The sequence below is a fragment of the Prunus dulcis genome, chromosome 5 (assembly GCF_902201215.1).
Source record: "Prunus dulcis chromosome 5, ALMONDv2, whole genome shotgun sequence".
Lineage (NCBI taxonomy): Eukaryota > Viridiplantae > Streptophyta > Magnoliopsida > Rosales > Rosaceae > Prunus > Prunus dulcis.
Window position 1 is genome coordinate 4315582 of NC_047654.1, and position 21105 is coordinate 4336686.

The following is a 21105-nucleotide window of genomic DNA, read 5'->3' on the forward strand; positions in this document are numbered from 1 at the left end:
TCCTGGCTGCAGCAAAAGTCGACAACATTCAGACCAATGGATCGGAGAGGAGAGAGAGATGAAAGGTAGAGTATGAGAAAATCTTAAACATAAGATAGAAGAAAATTTGCAGCAAGAAAAGAGTAGGCATCAATTCAACTAAGAACTTTTTTTTTTCCCTACAGGAATCGAGACCATTTGAGGTTGAGGTTGAGGTTGTGTGGGTTTTAATCATTTTAGCATTATTATTATTTGAGTTTAAATCTTTATAATTAATTACAGATTTTTAAATTAATTTTAAATATTTTTATTTATTTATAGGTTTTAATATAATTTTGACGGAAATGATCAAATTTGTTAACAGATACAAACACAGGGACTAAATTGGCCAAATTAATAATACATGGAGTAAATTGGCCGATAAGGTAAGGGACTAAATTGGCCAAATTAATAATACATGGAGTAAATTGGCCGATAAGGTAAAATACAGGGACCATTTCGACATTTAAGCCTAATTTCTATAAACAAACCCAAAAAATAACAGCTGGCTCTATTTAATTTAATTTTGATTATTAAATTACTTTGATGCCCTATTGAGTGTTTTGGGCTTTTTATGAGATTTTGGGGTTGGACTTGTTTTAAGAAATTGATGACAGTTTTGTAATTTATAAGAAGTTAAAAAGCCTCTTTGTTATGTTGTAAATGGGCTTTAGGTGTATTTCTAAAGTCCATTTCATAGGGTATTTTTATAATTTGAACCCCTATATTAAGTATAATAGTGAATCTCCCCCCTTTTTTTTTTTTTTTTTTTTTCAACAAGATGGAGAATGGTGGTTTATCAAATGGAACTATTGTTAATTGTGAAATTTATCAAGTAGATGCAAATATATCAATTCGCATTCATATATGCTCAATTGGAGAAAAAAAAAAACCACATTTTACGATTTATATTGGATCATCTTCTTAGAACTTTACACCTGGTTATTTATTTTATCAAATATTTCATAATTTACAGTAAGTGTCATCGTCACACAGATACAATTGCCATAAGTATTAAGTTTAGAAATTAATATGTGCACTAAACAAATTTACAACAACTTAGTGATGATGCCTTCAGGTTGATCTTTTTTAGCTTAGATTAGATAGTAAGGTATGTGAATAAGTAATTTAACGGCGTATATATATATATATATATATATATATATATATATATATATATATTTATTCTTCTTTTGCAAGGGAAAGATTGGGTGTTTGACTTGCTCTCTTCCTAATTGTCTATCTATTGGCAGGAACTGCAACAACTTTAATTTTGATAGGAGGGGAAACCATGAAACTATTTTTTCAGATAGTTTGTGGTCCTTCTGTCCATGTGGAAATGAGCCAAGGTTGCCTATTTCATTGCCAGATGCTTGTTCCCTGTTGTAATTGGAGGCCTCTGTCCAAGTGGTGGTCGATTTACAAAGAAGCAAAAGTCAGCAACTACACCCAACCTAGGACTACGAAGCCATTATAACCCGTAACCCAGAAAAAATTTAAAACAATTATTTTCCAATTTTGTCTAAGTGGCAGTCGATTTACAAAGAAGCATAAGCAAGCAACTACATCCAATTAACTTAGGACTGTGTTTACAATGTATCATATTCTAAAATCCAATATAGCCCATAACCTAGGAATAAAAAAGAAGGAAATATTTTGTTTCCAGTTCATGTACTTTTGTTGCTTGGTGACGACCGAAAACACATCTTGATCCATCTAATCGTCAATATCTGGCCAACCCTCTTAGTCGACATCGTGAATAAGGTTAGACCCAGGATGTGGGGGCAGTGGATTCCCTAGCATGGCCATTGACCTAGGAGGTATCTGGCCAACCTTCTTACGATAATTGCCGCAAATGGGGACATTGCGAAATGTGTCGCCTTGGGTCCAATAACGACGACATGATTTGCAGTACTGGCACGGTGGATGGAGCTTGTGGTTGTTATAGTTTGAAAATTTGGTGTTTGTGGAACAAAAACTGGTGCACTGAAGCTCGGCTTGGGGCGGTGGTAGGTGACTCGTGTGGAACTCTCGGTTGTTTTGGCCTTAGGGTTTCTCCAGGGATTTGAGAGAGATTTTGAGTTTGGGAAGATAAGAAAAGAAGACTTGAAAAGGCTGCTTATGAGAGATCAAAGTACAAATGTTGAGGCAAGGAAAGACAAAAGGAAACTGCATAAAAAAAAAAAAAGAGGAAAAAGAACATAATGACTGCGACATCTTCCGAGTAAAAATATTGCCCTTCAATGTGTTTGGGCCAAACATTAATTAAGATAAATTCTCTTATTTAACATAAATAATAATATTTTTTTTAATCAAAACTGACTATGCGTTACCACATGCAAAAACAGAGAAGCAAGAGTCCAAATAGGAAAAGGACTACAAGCAAACCAAGCTAAGTCAACAACAAAACAAACTAAAAACACAAATGCATCTAAAGCCAAAGACATAAAATAACACCAAAGCACTCATATAAGATGAGATAAACATCCATAACTGGATTCAAACCACTCTAAACCAAACGAAGTTACTTATAATTTTTCCTTCCTTATCAATAATCATAATCCTCATAGAGTGCAAGATAGATAGCATTCAACAAAATGCCACATTGATGGTCGAGAGTGCCGCCATTTTTCAACAATTTCATAAAACCCCCTTCATCCTACATGTCACTCCACGAGTTCTTGATTATCCAATAATGATCATTGGTAGCTTCATCGATCTGCATCCCAACAAGTAAAGCAGAGTGGCCAATGTTTGTCCCACATTCCTTGTGAAATATCCTACCTCTATATTTTTCAAATTCGAAGTTGTGGGCATCGCACCCGACCACCACTGGCTATTTGCAAAGAGCGTAGGCCAACTGGTCCTCAGGTGTCACGATTGCATAGATAATGATATCGAGACCATCTTTTTTTTTCCTTGACAACATTACAGGTTCCTTTGATACCCTAGTATGGTACATGTAATTTTGTTCGGTATTTAGACCACCATTTTGGATAATGTAATTAGACGCCTTCAATTTGTTTCCACCGTGGCACCCATAGTTGGCAACATTGTAGTCCATGAGTTATTGCATGGACAATATCAGAGGCTATTGTAAATCAACATATATAGCATGAAGAGCTTCCACGTCTATAGTGGTCGAAAACGCCCAACACGAACTTCTGCATATAATATAATATGTAAGTTAGAGTTACACACATAACATATGCATAAAATATTTTGGCAAAAAGTAAGACAAAAGAAAATTACATGCATATGATAATAGTTGCCAGTATAGTACTGTTTCACTTTTCTTGCCACAAGTTCCTTGATAACTTACGTGTTATTGATACTTGCAAAAGCTTCCCACCAGTCCATGGAATGCCACATATATTATGGATGCCATCAGGGTATGAGATATCATCAACCCTCTTTTTAATCCACTTATTAGAAGGAACAAGAGGCCAATTATCCATAGTGGTTACTCTACAATGGAAATCTTTCATTTCATCCTCGTGTATATCAGTGAATAGATTCAGCCCTACAGTATACATTTCCTTTGGCCTATTCATGAAGTTCCCCATAAAGTCGAACGACTTCTTGAAGTTATCGAAATGCCTCTCTTTCTATTCATCGCTAAAGTAAACTTAATTGTTATCTTTCATCCACGGCTCAAATGATTGAGCAACATTTGTAGGATTTTCCTCAGACGATATCAATGTTTAGACCACCATTTTGGATCATGAAATCGGATGCCTTTAATTCATTTTCACAGTGGCACCTATAGTTAGCAACATTCTAGTCCATGAATTATTGCACGGACAACATCGAAGGTTGTTGTAAATCAAAATATATAGCGTAAAGAGCTTTCATGTCTGCAGTGGTCGAAAACACCCAATATGAACCTGTGCATATTATATAATATATATAAGTTAGAGTTACACACACAACACATGCATAAAATATTTTGCAAAAAGTAAGAAAAAAGACAATTGCATGCATATGGTAATGGTTTCAAGTACAGTACTATTCTTCACTTCTTTTACCACAAGTTCCTTGATACCTTATGCATTTGATACTTACAAAAGCCTCCGACCCGTCAATGGCCTGCTACACATACTACGGACGCCATTAGGAGAGGAGATATTATTAACCCTATTTTTAATCCAATTATTAGAAGGAACAAGAGGCGAATTATCCATGGTGGGTACATTGTAATGGAAAGCTTCCATTTCATCATCTTGCATATCAGCAAATAGGTTCATTCGTACTGTATATGATTTCTTTGGCCCATTTATGAAGTTCTCCATAAAGTCGAACGATTACTTAAAGTTGTCAACCCGCCTCTCTTTCTATTTGGTAGTGTAAACCTAATTGTTTTCTTTCATCCATAGCTTAAATGATTAACAATTCCAGGATTTTCCTCGGATAATATCGATGTTTAGACCACCATTTTAGATCATTTAATTGGAAGCCTTCAATTCATTTACACTGTGGGACCCATAGTTGGTAGCATTGTAGTCGATGTGTTATGGTACAGTCAACATCATAGGCTGTTGTAAACCGAAATATATAGCATGAATAGATATCACATTTGCATTGGTCGAAAATGCCCAACATGAACATGTGCATATAATATATAAGTTAGAGTTACACACACAATACATACATAAAATATTTTAGCAAAAAGTAAAAGAAAAAAAAGCATGCATATGATAATGGTTTCAAGTGCAGCAGCACCACAAGTTCCTTGATACCTTATGCATTTGATACTTACAAAAGCTTCAGACCTGTAAATGGCCCACAATACATACTACAAACGCCATTAGGGGATGAGATATTATCAACCCTCTTTTTAATACGCTTACTAGAAGAAAAAAGAGGTAGATTATCCATGTAAGGTACTTAGCACTGGAAAGGTTCCATTTCATCGTCATCCATATTAGCAAACAAGTTTAGACCTATAGTATACGGTTTTTTTGATCCCTTCATGAAGTTCTCCACAAAGTCAAATGACTTCTTGAAGTTGTCAAAACGCCTCTCTTGCTCTTCATCGCTCGACTAAACTCGATTGTACTCTTTCATCTACAACTCAAATGATTGAGCAACATTTGCAACATTTTCTTGGATGATATCGATGTTTTGACCATCGTTTAGGATCATGTAATCGAACGCCTTCAATTTGTCCATTGTGGCACTCATAGTTGGCAGCATTGTAATTATCAATTATTCCACAGATAACATCAAAGGCTATTGTAAACCGAAATATATAGCGTGAAAAGATTCCACGTCGGCAATGGTTGAAAATGCCCAAAACGAACATGTGCATATAATATAATATATAAATTGGAGTTACACACACAATACATGCTTAAAATATTTACCGAAAAGTAAAAAAAATAAAAAATTACATGCATATGGTAATGGTTTCCAGTGCAGTACTGTACTTCACTTCTTTTACCGCAAGTTTCTTGATACCTTACTTGTTTGATACTTGCAAAAGTTTCTGACAAGTTAATGGCCCATCCCACATACCGCAGAGGCCTCCAAAAGATGAGATATCATCAACCCTCTTTATAGTCCACTTATTAGAAGGAACAAGAGAAAGATTTAGGGTGCAAATAGTGCCACCGCTCGCACTCCCACCATGAGAAAGAACCTTGAGAAGCACTTAAACTAATATGTGAATGAGATCTAAAAAATCAGGCACAGACTTCCTAATATAGCATCGACCGCCTCAATTGTCAAGGACTGTTTATGCTGTTTAAAATGGTGGCATACATTTCTCATGAATCTCAGCAGTTAATCTGGTTCCATATCGTATTTAATGTCGTTATAAAGTTTATATACTCCCACCAGAAATGGTTCCCAGTTATTCTTATCAGAATTCCATAGTGGGTACTTTATAATAGAAAGCTTCCATTTTATCTTCGCACATATCAGCAAACAGGTTCAGCCTCGTAATATACAATTTTTTTTTGGCCCATTTATGACGTTCTCCACAAAGTCGATCAACTTCTTCAAGTTGTAGAAGCATCATTCTTTCTCTTCATCACTCAAGTAAACTCGATTATACTATTTCATCAATTGCTTAAATGAGCAACACTTGCACAATTTTACTCGGACAATATCAATGGAAAGCATCATAACATCTACCAAATGAATTTACCCATCAAAATAAAACAAGAAAAAAGAGTTAAGAAATTTGAGGATGAGATGAGAACTGTGATTTGGAGAAGGACTACATCAATTACACACGGTTACATGGAAGATAGTTTTTTATTTATTTATTAAAGCTTGGTTTTTGGTTTTGGGGTTACCAAAAGCTTGATTTTCACAATCCAAACTTGTCTTCTATAACAATTTCACAAATCTTAGATGAAAATTTATTTATAGGCTTGTTTCAGTATATATTTTTTCTCCTTAAAAAGACAAATTGAGATTTAAGGTGGGGGTGTTTTCATTTGATAGGGTGTAGTTGTATAGATATGCAGAATTATAAGGCAGGCAACAAAGCCTTCTGGAAATCCAATGGCAAAACAAGAGAAAAGCAAGCTTTACCGGCCGAAGCAATTAAGTGGGAAAAGAAACCAGAAGTTGCAAAGCAAAGTGTCTAAGAGTTTATTAGAGGAGAAGCAAATTCCTAGTTTCCATAACAGCAAAGTGGTGGTTGAATTGTGATGAACAGAATCAACATAAAGGCACCAAAAATTTGTAGACGCAGTTAGCTCAAATTCCATAAAACTCATTGCCACCTACATCGTTCTCTGTTTTCCAGCTTGGGTTCAAACCCACAGGTTTCGAATGTAAGAAGAAAAATTTAAAGGTTTACTGCCAAGAAATATAAGGAAGCAAGGAGCCATTTGCTTCATGAATTGTTGATAGAAAATGGCTCCTGTATGCTAACCAAAACTCAATTGCACCATTTTGCACTCGCACTCCCCTCTTCTGCCCTCTTTTTTTCTAGTCTTAGGATTGAATAAATCAAGGCAAAGGAGAGAATGAGAATTTAAAATCATTACCCTTCAAGTTATATACTGAAGAGCTCGATTTGGGACGATATATGTAGATATAGTCCAAGATCCCTTTTACACATCTTACGAATTAAAGCAAATAGGATTTTGACAAGTAAAAGAATTAAATCATATATCCACGATGAAAGTTAAGCAAAAGTCTGAACTTCCATAGACGTTTCTGGCTTGCTTGTAATTCATAATTTCCACCTAAACTTAAGACTCCCATAAAATATTTAAATTTTTATTATGAAGAATGATGTAAATACTCATAGAGGATTTATATAATACCAGTCTAGTAATATATATTCAGTGTAGAGGATTGAGCAGCTGCCAGATGAACAACACTGCTCCAGTCATTTCCTCTGTGATAAAAAACAAGAATGGGTGATCCGCCACAAAGTCTACCTTCTTAGGCTTATATAGTGACGACCCATCCATCAAATCGAAAGTTGTAACAGCTGCAGCTTCCGTTCCTTCTTCATTAACTTCAATGAACGCTTCCTGGCGCATATCTGAAACAAAAGGGTCCTCACCCGGAGGCGATTCCACCGTCTCTGTCAAGTTGCCTCCTTTATATGGATAAAAATGGAATGGGAGCTCCAGACCTAACTGCTTCAGAATGTGACAAACACTAAAACTAGAAGTAATCTTAAACTTTGGGATTCTAAATTTACCCACTTCATTATGGTAATGTGGAATATGGTGATCTAAGAAGCCAGGCTCAGAACAAACTCTCTTAACTAGAACTGGCAACCCATCTTTTTCATCTGGAAGAAACAAGCTCATGGAAAAACGCCGCTTCTCATCTTTTGCTCGTTTGTATTGGAGTTTTAAGACTTCGAAGCCGTCAAAGGCACTTATAAATTGTCCATCGTGGCTAGTCATGAAGGGTGCCTCTATGTTTGATCTCCTATTGAGAAGATGGAAAACATACTTCTTTGTTTTTTATTCATGAAACTCGTTATCCCAAACTCCTTTGAAGTATAATGCATTTGCCAAGATGAGCCTTGTTGAGCTATTAACCGTCCCTAAAGGAAGAAACTCTTCAATAAGGCCCTTAGTCTCTTATGCAGCCCATGAATTGACTTCAGTTCTGGCTTCTTCGGCCTTGTTCTGGAAATCGACTTGCTTTGGAACCCCCTTGTAAAATGTATCCACCACCTCTTTGAAAGAAGGCTTGAAAGGGAGAGACTTGTCGACCCAAAGACCATTTGCTAAGGACAAGCACGGACTGCCGCTGGGGGAGCTGTCGGCAAACACCAGAGGGACGAGATTGGAGGCGAGGGAGTTAAGTTCGGCAGTGGACTTAGACTTTAGGAAAGAGAGCAGCTCGTCTTGGGTTGCACCCTGTGTACCTGTTGAATTATAAGTGCTTAAGTTGATTTCAGGATTGAGAATTCTGTTTTTTTGCTTAGTTTGTATTTCTTTATACTTAGTCCAGGTGTCATAGCTTGATTGGTTAGATAGTGAATGGCTGAGATTGCTTTGATGAATTGCATCCAGCTGGTACTGTGCTAACGGTTATATTCTTCTCACACCAAGAGTGTGATATATTGTACTGTGAGCTGAGCTAATGAGAATGTTCTCTCTGCTACACGTATAGCAGAGCAGCCTACAGATTTCATCAGTCTCTCTTACATTCTCTTCTCTCTTCTCTCCAAAATCATACACTCAGATCCTAAAACTCTAACATGGCCTCAGAGCCAGGTTGCATCATCCAAAAGCTGGGCGTTGTTCTGTGAAGAAAATCGATCAAGGTGTGCTCATTCTAAGCTCATGAAGCTGACTGAGTTTGATCAAGGTGATTCTGAAATACGTAATGGCTGGATCTGGAAGTTCAGAGGCCAGAATCCCCATGTTCTCAGGTGAGAACTATGAATTTTGGAGGATTAAGATGGTAACCATATTCAGATCATATGGTTTATGGGGTTTGGTAGAGAAGGGTGTTTTAATCCTAGATTCACAAACGAAGAAGGAATCTGAGGATGGTTCAGAAGAAGAAATTGATGAGAAAACAGCTGCTATTCTCATGAAGGATGCGAAGGCTTTAGGTATCATTCAAAATGCTGTTTCTGATCAGATTTTTCCCAGAATTGCAAATGCTGACTCTGCAAAGATGGCTTGGAATCTGCTATATTCAGAATATCATGGTGGAGAGCATGTTAGATCGGTAAAGCTTCAAAATCTTAGACGTGAATTTGAATACACTAGGATGCGTGATAGTGAAACCTTATCTGAATATCTTACTAGACTAACTGAATTGATTAACCAAATGAAAACATTTGGTGAAGTTCTGTCAAACGAGAGGCAGGTTCAGAAGGTGTTAATTAGTCTAAGTAAGAAGTATGACCCTATATGCATTGTGATTGAAAACACAAAGACACTAGAAACTGTGGATTTGCAGGAAGTAATTGCAATTTTGAAGAGTCAGGAGCAAAGGCTTGAAATGCATAGTGTTGATACAGCTGAGAAGGCATTTGCCTCATTCACTGTGAATGCAAAGGGTCAGAATAAAAACACTTCTCAATCTGGTTCATCTAAGTCACAGAAAAGCTGGAATTCTAAAGGGAAGTCATGGGAGGCAAAAGACAAGTCACAGCAGAATAATTATTCTGCACAGAACCACACTTCAACTCAGTTCTCAAATCAGGAAAACACAAAGCCTCAATGCAAGGTGTGTTCAAAGCATCACTTTGGTGAGTGCAGGTATAAGGGAAAACCAAAATGCTATAACTGTGACAGATTTGGACATCTTGCTAGAGACTGTACAGTGAGCAAAAATGTGCAGAAGGCTAATTGTGTAAATCAAATGGAGGTAACAGGAAACCTGTTTTATGCAAATTGCTCAACCACTGAGATCAAAGCCAATGAATGGTATATTGATAGTGGCTGCAGCAATCATATGACAGGAAATTTAGAATTACTGGCTGATGTGAGAACTAATGTAGCTGGGAGAGTACAAATGCCAACTGGTGCACTAGTGAGTGTAGCTGGTATTGGTTCACTGAGTATTGATACAGCAAAGGGCAGGAAATACATCAGAGAAGTAATGTACCTGCCAGGATTGAAAGAAAATCTGCTAAGTGTTGGGCAGATGGATGAACATGGGTACTGTCTGGTGTTTGGAGAAGGAATGTGCAGGGTATTTGATAGCCCATCCATGGATTATCTCATCACAAAGGTGGAAATGAAGAGTAACAGATGCTATCCTGTCTCTTTTCTAGCTGAAAAACAGTTACTAATGAAGACTAGTTTTCTTCAATCCCCATGGATTTGGCACAAGAGACTTGGTCATCTGAATTTTGGAGGATTGAAGCAGCTAAGGGATAAAGAAATGGTACATGGTTTACCACAATTGGAAGAACAAAGTGGTGTGTGTGAAGGGTGCCAATTTGGAAAACAGCACAGAAATGTTTTTCCAAAAGATCAAGCACAAAGAGCAAGCAAAGTACTAGAGCTAGTACATGTGGATCTCTGTGGTCCCATGAGAAATGAGTCTGTTGCAAGGAACAGATATTTCATGCTGATTATAGATGATTTCACAAGAATGATTTGGGTATACTTCTTGAGAAACAAGTCAGAAGCCTTCTATTGTTTCAAGAAGTTCAAGTCCATGACTGAATTACAAACTGGACACAAGGTGCAATGCATAAGAAGTGACAGGGGTGGAGAGTTTCTGTCTACTGATTTTTTGGAGTTCTGTGAAGCTAATGGCATTCAAAGGCAGCTTACAATGGCCTATACTCCTCAGCAGAATGGAGTAGTTGAGAGGAAGAATAGAACTGTCATTGAGATGGCAAAATCAATGTTACATGAGAAGGGAATGCCTTATTTCCTATGGACAGAAGCTGTGCATACAGCTGTCTATTTGCTGAACAGATGTCCTACCAAAGCTCTCAACAACATTACTCCATTCGAAGCATATAGTGGAAGGAAGCCTGGAATTGCACACTTGAAAGTGTTTGGTTCTCTGTGTTATGTTCATGTGCCAACTGAATTGAGACACAAGCTGGAACCTAAGAGTACAAAGGGAGTGTTTGTGGGATATGCAACTTGTGAAAAAGGATATAGAGTTTTTGATCCTGTTTCTAACAAGCTTTTACTGTCAAGGGATGTGACATTTGATGAAGAAAATGCTTGGCATTGGACAGACAAAAATGGTTCAGTTATGACAACATACTCAATTGAAAACCAAGTAGACTTGGATTTGAAATCTGACAGTTCTAATGAGAACTCTACTGGTACACCTCAAACTTTGGATATGCAAGAGAGCACTTCATCAACTCCAGGTGATATAAGCAGTGAAGAAAGGAGAACTCAAGCTTATGATCACACCCCTCTAAAATGGAGAAGGCTAGATGATGTTCTAGCTCAGTGTAACTTGTGTATCATGGAACCAGAAAAATATGCTGATGCTGCTCAGGATGAATCTTGGCTTAAGGCTATGGAAGATGAACTGCAGATGATTGAAAAGAATGAAACATGGGAATTGGTAGATAGACCAACTGAAAAACCAGTGATTGGAGTTAAGTGGGTGTACAAGACAAAGCTGAATTTGGATGGCTCTGTGCAAAAGAATAAAGCAAGATTAGTGGCTAAGGGGTATGCTCAGAAGCCTGGACTGGATTATAATGAGACTTATGCACCTGTAGCCAGATTGGACACCATTAGAACACTTATTGCTCTAGCAGCTAAAAAGGGTTGGAAATTGTTCCAGCTTGATGTGAAATCTGCTTTCCTTAATGGTGTGCTGCAAGAGGAAGTTTATGTCAATCAGCCTGAAGGTTTTGTAATTAAAGGCAAAGAAGACAAGGTTTATCGTCTGCATAAAGCTCTTTATGGTCTGAAGCAAGCCCCAAGGGCTTGGTATGGAGAGATAGACAGCTACTTCACTCAATGTGGTTTTGTGAAAAGCTTAAGTGAAGCAACCTTGTATACCAAAGTGAGGGGAGATAAGGAGATTCTAATTGTGTCTATCTATGTAGATGACATAGTGTACACAGGGAGCAGTCAAGCATTGTTGGCTGAATTCAAAGAAGACATGATGGCTAAGTATGAGATGACTGATTTGGGCTTACTTCATCATTTCCTTGGCATGGGAGTTGTTCAGACTGAGTCTAGTATATTTCTACATCAAAAGAAATATGCTAGCACCTTGTTGAGCAAGTTTGGTTTGACTGAGTGCAAATCTGTGACAACACCTCTTGTTGCCACTGAGAAACTAGCTAAGGATGATGGGAGTGGAGCTGCAAATGAAGAACAATACAGAAGCATTGTTGGTAGCTTGCTGTACTTAACTGCTACAAGACCTGACATTATGTATGCCTCAAGTTTGCTAGCTAGATTCATGCACTGTCCTACAAATAGACACTATGGAACAGCTAAAAGAGTTTTGAGATACATCAGAGGAACTCTGGACTATGGTCTTGAATATGTGAAAGGCAAAAGTCCAATTCTAATTGGCTACTGTGACAGTGATAAGGGAGGATCAGTTGGTGATTGCAAGAGCACATCAGGGTATGCTTTTAGTTTTGGAAGTGGGGTATCGGCTTTGCAAAACATGAATGGACAGTGGCGAGTGCACCATGTTCTGCCCGTCAGCTTCAGTTTGAAACAGGTGCTTCGTCATTCTTAAGCCGACGTCAGTTTGGTTGCGCACTGATTCTCGGAGGTCTATTGTTGCCGGAACCACAGAGGTGCTTAGAGTTCTGATGTTGTTGTAATTGTTGTTGTGGATGGAAGTGAAACGAGGAGGGGGCATAGGACATCGTGTCTTGAAGAAGGAAGACAGCGTCGTGTGTGTCGAATCGCTATGAGAGACGCCATTGCTATGACAGATGTAGCTCCGATTAAACCCTAGAACACTATTTTAAGTCTGCAGCACGTAACTCCTATATAGCCAAAGAAAAGAAAAAAATAGGAAAGAAGAACAAAACGCTCGGCCTTTTCTAGAAGTGCTATTACTTGTCGTACAAGGATACGTACTCTACCGCCAAATTTATATTATATTATCTCAATAAGGTTATAAAATTATCAAGGTTGCTTGCATAAGGATTGTTACTGAATTAAACTCCAAAAAGAGTCCTATTTTGTGGTTAGAGTTTTGTATTTCAATTGGAAAATAAAACTGCTGAATTGATTGAATTGAATATAATAATATAAGAATATCATTCCACCGATTTGTTTCTTAATCTCAATACTTGAGGTTTAATAATGCACTACAAAAATAAAGATTATTAATTTGGAGATTCGATTCTAACAAATGAAAGGAAATAATCTTACTCTTTATTCATTTGATTTGGTGCAATGATACAGAGTACTGCCTAAACAACTCCTTCCTTTTCTTCTTCCTTCAAGAGGGCAATCTGCAAGGCTTAGACATTTCATCCTCGTCCTTATCAGCAAACTGGTTGAGCCATACCGTATACGACTTCTTCTGACTTTTCTTGAAATTCTTCACAAACTCGAACGTCTTCTTGAACTTGGTGAAACGTTTCTCTTTCTCTTCATTGCTCAAGTAAACGTGCTTGTACTCTATTATCCAATATTATCTTCAAATGCTTGAGCAACGTTTACAAGATTTTCCTCCTTGATGATATTGATGTTGCAGGGGAAGTGGCTTCAGACATTGCCTCCGAGTACCCGACCAGTAGTAATAATGCTAGGAACAATAATATGACAAAGTTTCTTTGATAAAATCTAATTGCCAAACCCTAATTTCTTGATTGACACAAAATAAAGGGACAGCTACAGAGAAAGGCATACGTGGGAATGGATAAGCCCCAGACGTTGAACAAGTATCTGAAATGTGGTTCAAAAGGTGGGTCTAGCTAATCCCCACGTGGATTTCTTTTGTGGTTAAGTTGGCCTTAAATGTCAAAGGACACATCTTACTCTATGTAGCTTAAATCACTAATGATCTCATTTAACCAAAAACAGACGACATCAAATGTACAAGAATTAACTTTAACATGAACTAGTAACTTTTCTTTTTCATTTACCTGGGAGTAGACTGAATGTGAGAAAATTTATAGACCTCCTTTATGAAGTTTTACACACCTAACAAACTAGGCCAAAAGAGGATTTTGACAAGTAAAAGAATTAAATCATAAGTCCACGATTGCAAGTGTTTCTCGCTTGCTTGTTAACTTGGGACTCCCTTGAAACCACATCAAATCCAAGACAGATAATAATTAAACAAAAATCTTAACTGAATTGAGGATTGAGCAATAAACAAAAAGAGGACATATTTATGAATACTAGTCTAGAAGAGGATTGAGCAGCTGCCCAATGAACAACACGGCTCCAGTCATTTCCTCTCTGATCAAAAATAGGAATGGGTGATCTGCCACAAAGTCTACAGGTGGTTCAGGTTCATCTAAACACATACCCATATCGCATTCTGTAACAGCGGCAGCTTCCGTTCCTTCTTCATTAACTTCGATAACGGGTACCTGGCTCATTTTGGAAACAAAAGGGTCCTTTCCCAGAGGTGATTCCACCATCTCTTCAACAGAGGAAGGAAGCTCCAAACCTAACTGCTCGAGAATGTCACAAACTTTAAACCTAGAACTAATCTTAAACTTTGGGATTCTAAAGTCACCCACATCAACATGGTAACGTGAAATATGACGATCTAAGAAGCCAGGCTCAGAACAAACTCTCTCAACCAGAGCAGGTAGCCCATCCTTATCATCTGGAAGAAACAAGCACATGTAAAAACTCCGCTGCTCATCCTTTCCTTGTTTGTACGGGAGTTTCAATACTTTGAAGCCGTCAAAGGCCTTTATAAACTGTTCGTTGCGGCTAGTCATGAAGGGTGCCTTTATATTTGATCTACCATTGAGAAGGTGGAAGACATAGTCCTTTGTTTTTGAGTTATCAAACGGATCATCATCCCAAGCTCCTTTGAAGTATAATATTGCATTTGCAAAGATGATCTTTGTAAAGCTGTCAACTTCCCCAGGACGAATAACCTCTTTAATAACGCCCTTAGTCTTCTTTGCAGCCCATAAATTGAATTTAGTTCTGATTTCTTCAGCTTTGTTCTGAAAATCGGCTTGCTTTGGTACCACCTTGTAAAAAGCATCCACTATCTCCTTGAAAGAGGGCTTGAGAGGGAGAGAATTGTCGACCAAAAGGGCGTTCGGCAAGGACAGGCAGGGACCTCCGCTTGGGGAGCCGCGGGCAAACAGGATGGCGGCGAGATTGGAGGAGAGGGAGTTGAGTTCTGCGGTGGACTTGGACTTTAGGAAAGAGAGCAATTCTTCTTGGGTTAGTGGCGGCTTCTATCAAGCTCAGCACGACATGGATGGACAGCGGGGTGAACATCGTGTTCGTCTCCATGGCTTCAGTCAGAAACAAGTGCTTCGTGAATCTTAATGCCACTTCGGTTTGGTTGCGTACTGATTCTTGGAGGTCCATTGTTGCCGGAACCACAGTTAGAGTTTTGATGTTTGTTTGTGAATGGAGGTGGAACGAGAAGGGGGCTCTTATATAGCCTTAAAAAAGAAAACCCTAGAATACTCTTAGTCTGCAGCGTTGAGGATCCGGATCCTAATAGAAGACGTGCAAACCTAAATCCGGATCCTTAAATGCTCCAAGCAATCTTTATCTTCTTCTGCACTACATACCTTAAAGCTGTATCAAGACTTTGAAGCCGTCAAAGGCACTTATAAACTGCCTCTTGTAGATAGTCATGAAGGGTGCCTCTATTATTGATCTCCCATTGAGAAGGTGGAAGACATAGTCCTTTGTTTTTGAGTACAGAAACGGGTCATCATCCCAAGTTCCTTTGAAGTATAATGCATTTGCAAAGATGACCCTTGTTGAGCTGTCTACTGCCTGAGGAGGAAGTACTTCTCTAATAACGCCCTTAGTGTCCTTTTCAGCCCATGAGTTGACTTCAGCTCTTGCTTCTTCAGCCTTGTTTTGGAAATCGACATGCTTTTGAGCCGCCTTGTAAAAAGTATCCACCACCTCTTTGAAAGAGGGCTTGAGAGGGAGAGACTTGTCGACCCAAACGCCATTCGCGAAGGACAGGCAGGGACCGCCGCTGGGGGAGCCGTCAGCAAACACGAAAGGGAGGAGATTGGAGGCGAGGGAGTTGAGTTCTCCGGTGGACATGGACTTTAGGGAAGAGAGTAACTCGTCTTGGGTTGGACCCTTTGTGCTAGCTGCTATCATGCTCAACACAACATGTGGATGGAGAGCGGCGAGAACACCATGTTCTGCCTCTTGGCTTCAGCTAGAAACAGGTGCCTCATCATTCTTAGGCCCACGTCAGTTTGGTTGCGTACTGATTCTTTGAGGTCCATTGTCGTCGGAACCACAGAGGGTCTGTGCTTAGAGTTTTGATGTTATTGTAATGGTGGTTGTGAATGGAGGTGGAACGAGAAGGGGGCTTTTATACAGCCTTAAAAAGAAAACCCACCGCCTTCTCTACAAGATCTTTTGCTTGCGGAACAAGATTACTCTGCTGCCAAGCCAAGCAATCCTAAATTGTCTAAAACGCTCGGCTTAAAACTTGTAATTAGAACAAATTGGACACCAAGCAATCCTAAATTGTCCCAAAAATCCTCATAAAATCAGGTAAGTAATATAAGCCATAATTTGGAAGAAAAATTAGGTTTTAGACATAATTAACTTTATTAATTAGTTTGTAAGATATTGGATATTTTGGTTTTAGTTTTAATACCTAAGAAAAAATTAATATTTTGGATTAGCCCAAAGAGAGGCCCAAATTCGTTGGGCCAGGGAAAATTTAACAACTGATAAGACAATTCTACCCTCCTTCTTAAAAAGCCTGGCCCATTTGTAAACCTATACAGTAAATGACGCTTTTGCCCCTGAATGTTTAAACAGGGCGCGACTTCTCTGTTTCGTTTTCGTCCTCGTTCGTTTGGCAGCAGCTTCGTGTTCTTCTCTGTTTCGTCTTCGAAGCTCAGTTGTTTGGCAGCAGATTTCGTTCGTTTGGCAGGCAAATTTCGTTGGTTTGGCAGGCAGATTTCGTTCGTTTGGCAGGCAGATTTCGTTCGTTTTCGTTTTCGTTCTCGCCGTTGGAGCTCAATTTTCTGGTTGGTTTTCCTTTTATTTCTTCCTTTTTCGTTTGATTATCATGCCGAATCTGTCAGTTTTTTTTTTCGATTATCATGCCGAATCTTTTTCGTTCGATTATCATGCCGAATCTTGTTTCCTTCTAATTGGATAATCTTTCGTTCGATTATCATGCCGAATCTGTCAGTTTTGGGTTTTTCGAGCTCAGTTTTGTGGCTCGATTTTGTGGAGCGATCTTGTGGCTCAGTTTTGTGGCTTGATTTTTTTTGCCTCCTCTGTTATAAACTGCATCTGTTTGTTGGAGTGTTGGCAGAAACTGCATTGCAGTTTCTGGTTTCATAAAGGCAATGTTACAATTGCTCATGGAGTTAAATGTGTTTTGATATTAGTTTTAGTACTTTTAACGTGGTTTCCTTTTGGTTTCTATTCTATTTGTTTTGCCTCCTCTGTTATAAACTGCATCTGTTTGTTGGAGTGTTGGCATAAACTGCATTGCAGTTTCTGGTTTCATAAAGGCAATGTTACAACTGCTCATGGAGTTAAATGTGTTTTGATATTAGTTTTAGTACTTTTAACGTGGTTTCCTTTTGGTTTCTATTCGATTTGTTTTGCCTCCTCTGTTATAAACTGCATCTGTTTGTTGGAGTGTTGGCAGTTTCTGGTTTCATAAAGGCAATGTTACAACTGCTCATGGAGTTAAATGTGTTTTTATCTAAGTTTTAGTACTTTGAACATGGTTTTCTTTTGGTTTCTATTCAAATTTATGGGTATGTTATCACATAAAGTGCAATGTTGTTTCTGTTATTTCAGTTTTTGACTATAAACTGCAGTGCAGTTTCTTGTTTCATAATTCGATTTCATACTAATATTTGGATTTCTATTGGAATGTTACAACTGCTCATGTACATTATTTAGTGATTTTAATTGTTTTCTGTTTTTGTTTGTTGTTTTGTTTGCATTTTCAAGGCTAATGGAGGTGTGTGTCATTGCCAAGTGCACATATAAGTCGGAAACCATCATGTTTTCAGTTTCATCATAGTCATCCATGGTTGATATTTTGAAGACTTTGTGTATGAGGTTTAGGGGTTTGCAGTTGGGTTGTTTCACATTACGGTATTCGGTGCCCAGTTATCCGAGTTGTTTTCTAGAAACGGATAGCGATTTGGACTTGATGAGGACATTTTTGTTGATATCAAATGAGAAGACTGTTGATATTTTAGTGAAGGATTTATGCGGGATCAGTGAATATAGTGGTGATTTTTTGTGTAAATAAGGAGTTGATAGCATGTGAAAAGGGCGAGTCGTCGTGTTCTAGTACTGTCGAAGACAGAAACGAGTTTTTGGGCAGGTCGAAGAGAACAAGTGCTAAGCCTTTGTTGTCAAATGAGTGGGAGACATACATACATCATGTGGGGCAGAAGTTTGACGGTGGTGCAGAGGAGTTCCGGTTGAAATTGTGCAAATACGCTCTTGAAGTAGGATTTAATTTTTTATATGCCGGCAATGACAAGAAGCGGGTGGTTGCTGTTTGTTCGAATAAGAAATTGGAGGGTTGCAGCTGGCGTGTTTATGCTTCTCGTTGTGAAGCTACTGGCAGTTTTGTAATTTGGACGTTAAATAATGTTCATACATGTGCGGGTCGGATACGGGAATCAAAGAGTAAGATGATGAGGTCTCGTGTGGTGTCCTCCCTCATTGTGGACAGAATTCGTGCAAAACCCGAGCTGAAGCCAGTTGAGATTATACACGAGTTCAAAGATTATTATGGTATAGACATTTCATACTACCACGCATGGTTTGGCAAAGAGTTAGCTAAATTGGACGTTCACGGTGATGAGTCGAAGTCCTTCAACGAGTTAGTGTGGTATGCGGACGCCGTAAAGGAAACTAACACTGGTTCTCTCTGCACTCTTGATTGTGAAGCTGGAATTAATCGCTTTCGGCGGTTTTTTGTGTCTTTTGGCGGTTGCATTGCTGGATTTCAATATTGCATACCCTTGTTGTTCATTGATGCTACGTTTTTGAAGAGCAAGTACAAGGGGCAGCTTCTCTGTGCTTCGGGAAAGAATGGAAATCAAGGTATGGTTATTGTAATGTATTGCAGATTTTCATTTGTTGCAATTTTTAGCAGAAACTGCATTGCAGTTTCTTGTTTCATAATTCGATTTTATTAATATTTTTTGCATGTCTGTGGGAATGTTGTAATTGCTCATGAACTTAAATGTGTTTTAAACTTAGTTTTAGTACTTGGATCATGGATTTGGCTTTTGGTTTCCTTTCAAATTTGAGCAGATTTGTTTTCATAAACTGCACTGCAGTTTCCCTTTTTTGCTTATACTTGTGCTTTTGGTTTTGTTTTGCAGGGTTTTATCCTCTAGCTTTTGGAGTTGTTGATTCTGAGACAGAGGAGAATTGGACTTGGTTTCTTCAACATTTGGCTTCTATATTGCTACCGATGGGGAGAGTGGTGACCTTTTTCTCGGCCCGCAATCAAGGTTTGTTAAATGCAATGGGGTTTGTGTTTCCCGGATGGCCTCATTCTTACTGTTATTATCACCTCAAACAGAATTTGATATCAAAGTACCCAAAGTCAGGTTATGGGAAACTGCTCCAAGACCGTGTTATCAATTTATTTAGTAGATGCGCATATGCTGTTACGGAGGAAGAGTTTAAGGTAGCAATGGAGGAGTTGGTGATTGTTGGGAGTTTGAAAGTGAAGGCATTTATATCTGATTTGTCTAGAGATCACTATGCCAACGCATTTTTCAAAGGAATGCGTTATGGGGAGATGACAAACAGTTTAGCGGAGTCCTTTAATAATTGGGTTGGTGTGTTTCGAGATTTGCCGGTGCTACCTTTGATAGAAGGGATTCGACAGAAATTGATGGTATTGAATTCTCAACGACGATTTGAAGCGGAGAAGTGGACAACAGTTTTGTGTCCGGAGATGGAAACTAGACTCTGTGAAAATGCGGAGGCCGGTAGGACTTGGGCAGTTCGTCGTTCTAATTGCACTGTTTTTGAAGTATTTACTGATTATTCTGTGATGGTTGATCTCGAGCAAAGGACTTGTTCTTGCCGTCTTTGGCAAATTGACGGTTTTCCTTGCACACATGCGGTGGCTGCAATCCTAGCAAAGAGATTCAGTTTATGATTACGTGGAGTGTTACTACAAAACCGACTTCTTTCGAAAAGCCTATGAGAGTCCTATTTTTCCTATTCCAGATATTGGGAAAGGATTGGGCAGCAATGGTTCTGCAGCTGGAGTTGTGCTTCCGCCAATTACAAAGAGCCCAGCCGGAAGACCACCAACAAAGAGGATCAAAGTTTTTGGTGAATTTAAAAGGCCATTGAAATGCAGTCGGTTCAGTGTTGCTGGGCACAATAGGAAGACTTGCAAGGCTATTATATGAACACTCCTTCTCATTTGACAATTTTTTATTTTAGATATGGTTTAGCGAATGTATAGTCAGTTTCTGCGTTGCACTTTTTGCAAAAACTGTATTGCAGTTTTAGTTGCTTGTAATTGGCTACACAACTTCTAATTGGATATTGTGATTCTTTTTTGAAGTTAATGAAAATTATACAATTGTTTAATGAGTGGATATTCGTTTTCGGCTGCCATTCAATGCTTGTTTTCAGATTTTGAGCAGATTTTTTTGCAGAAACTGCATTGCAGTTTCTGTTTATTTCAGATTTTGTTGCAGAAACTGCAGTGCAGTTTCTGTTTATTTGTTGCAGATTATGAGCAGAAACTACATTTCAATGCTGACCTACTTAAATGTGTTTTGAACAAAGTTTTAGTACTTTGATTATGGCTTTGGCTTTTGGGTTCTTTTCACATTTTTTGAGCTGATTTTTTATTTTTATTTATTTATATAAACTGCATTGCAGTTTTAATTTGTTGTAGTATTTTTGACCAGAAAATTCGGTGCAGTTTGTTTGTTTCCTTTTCGTTTTGTTGCATCCTGTTCCAAGATTATATTACAGTTTATATGTATAGGAAATATGTTCTCATATACCATAACTAGAA

The 21105-nt window shown here is 38.4% G+C and overlaps 1 protein-coding gene and 2 pseudogenes across 1 annotated transcript; 1 reads left to right on the top strand and 2 right to left on the bottom strand.

Annotated features, from left to right (window-relative positions):
* Window positions 1–7322: 7322 nt before the first annotated feature.
* LOC117627604 lies at window positions 7323–12777 on the bottom strand (annotated as a pseudogene).
* Window positions 12778–14275: 1498 nt separating this feature from the next.
* On the bottom strand, window positions 14276–18119 carry LOC117627605 (annotated as a pseudogene).
* A 1462-nt stretch (window positions 18120–19581) lies between these two features.
* Window positions 19582–20485, top strand: LOC117627609. Its single transcript, XM_034359766.1, has 2 exons — window positions 19582–20170; window positions 20298–20485. Exons 1-2 carry the CDS (start codon window positions 19582–19584, stop codon window positions 20483–20485), a joined length of 777 nt encoding a protein of 258 aa, XP_034215657.1.
* Window positions 20486–21105: the final 620 nt, after the last annotated feature.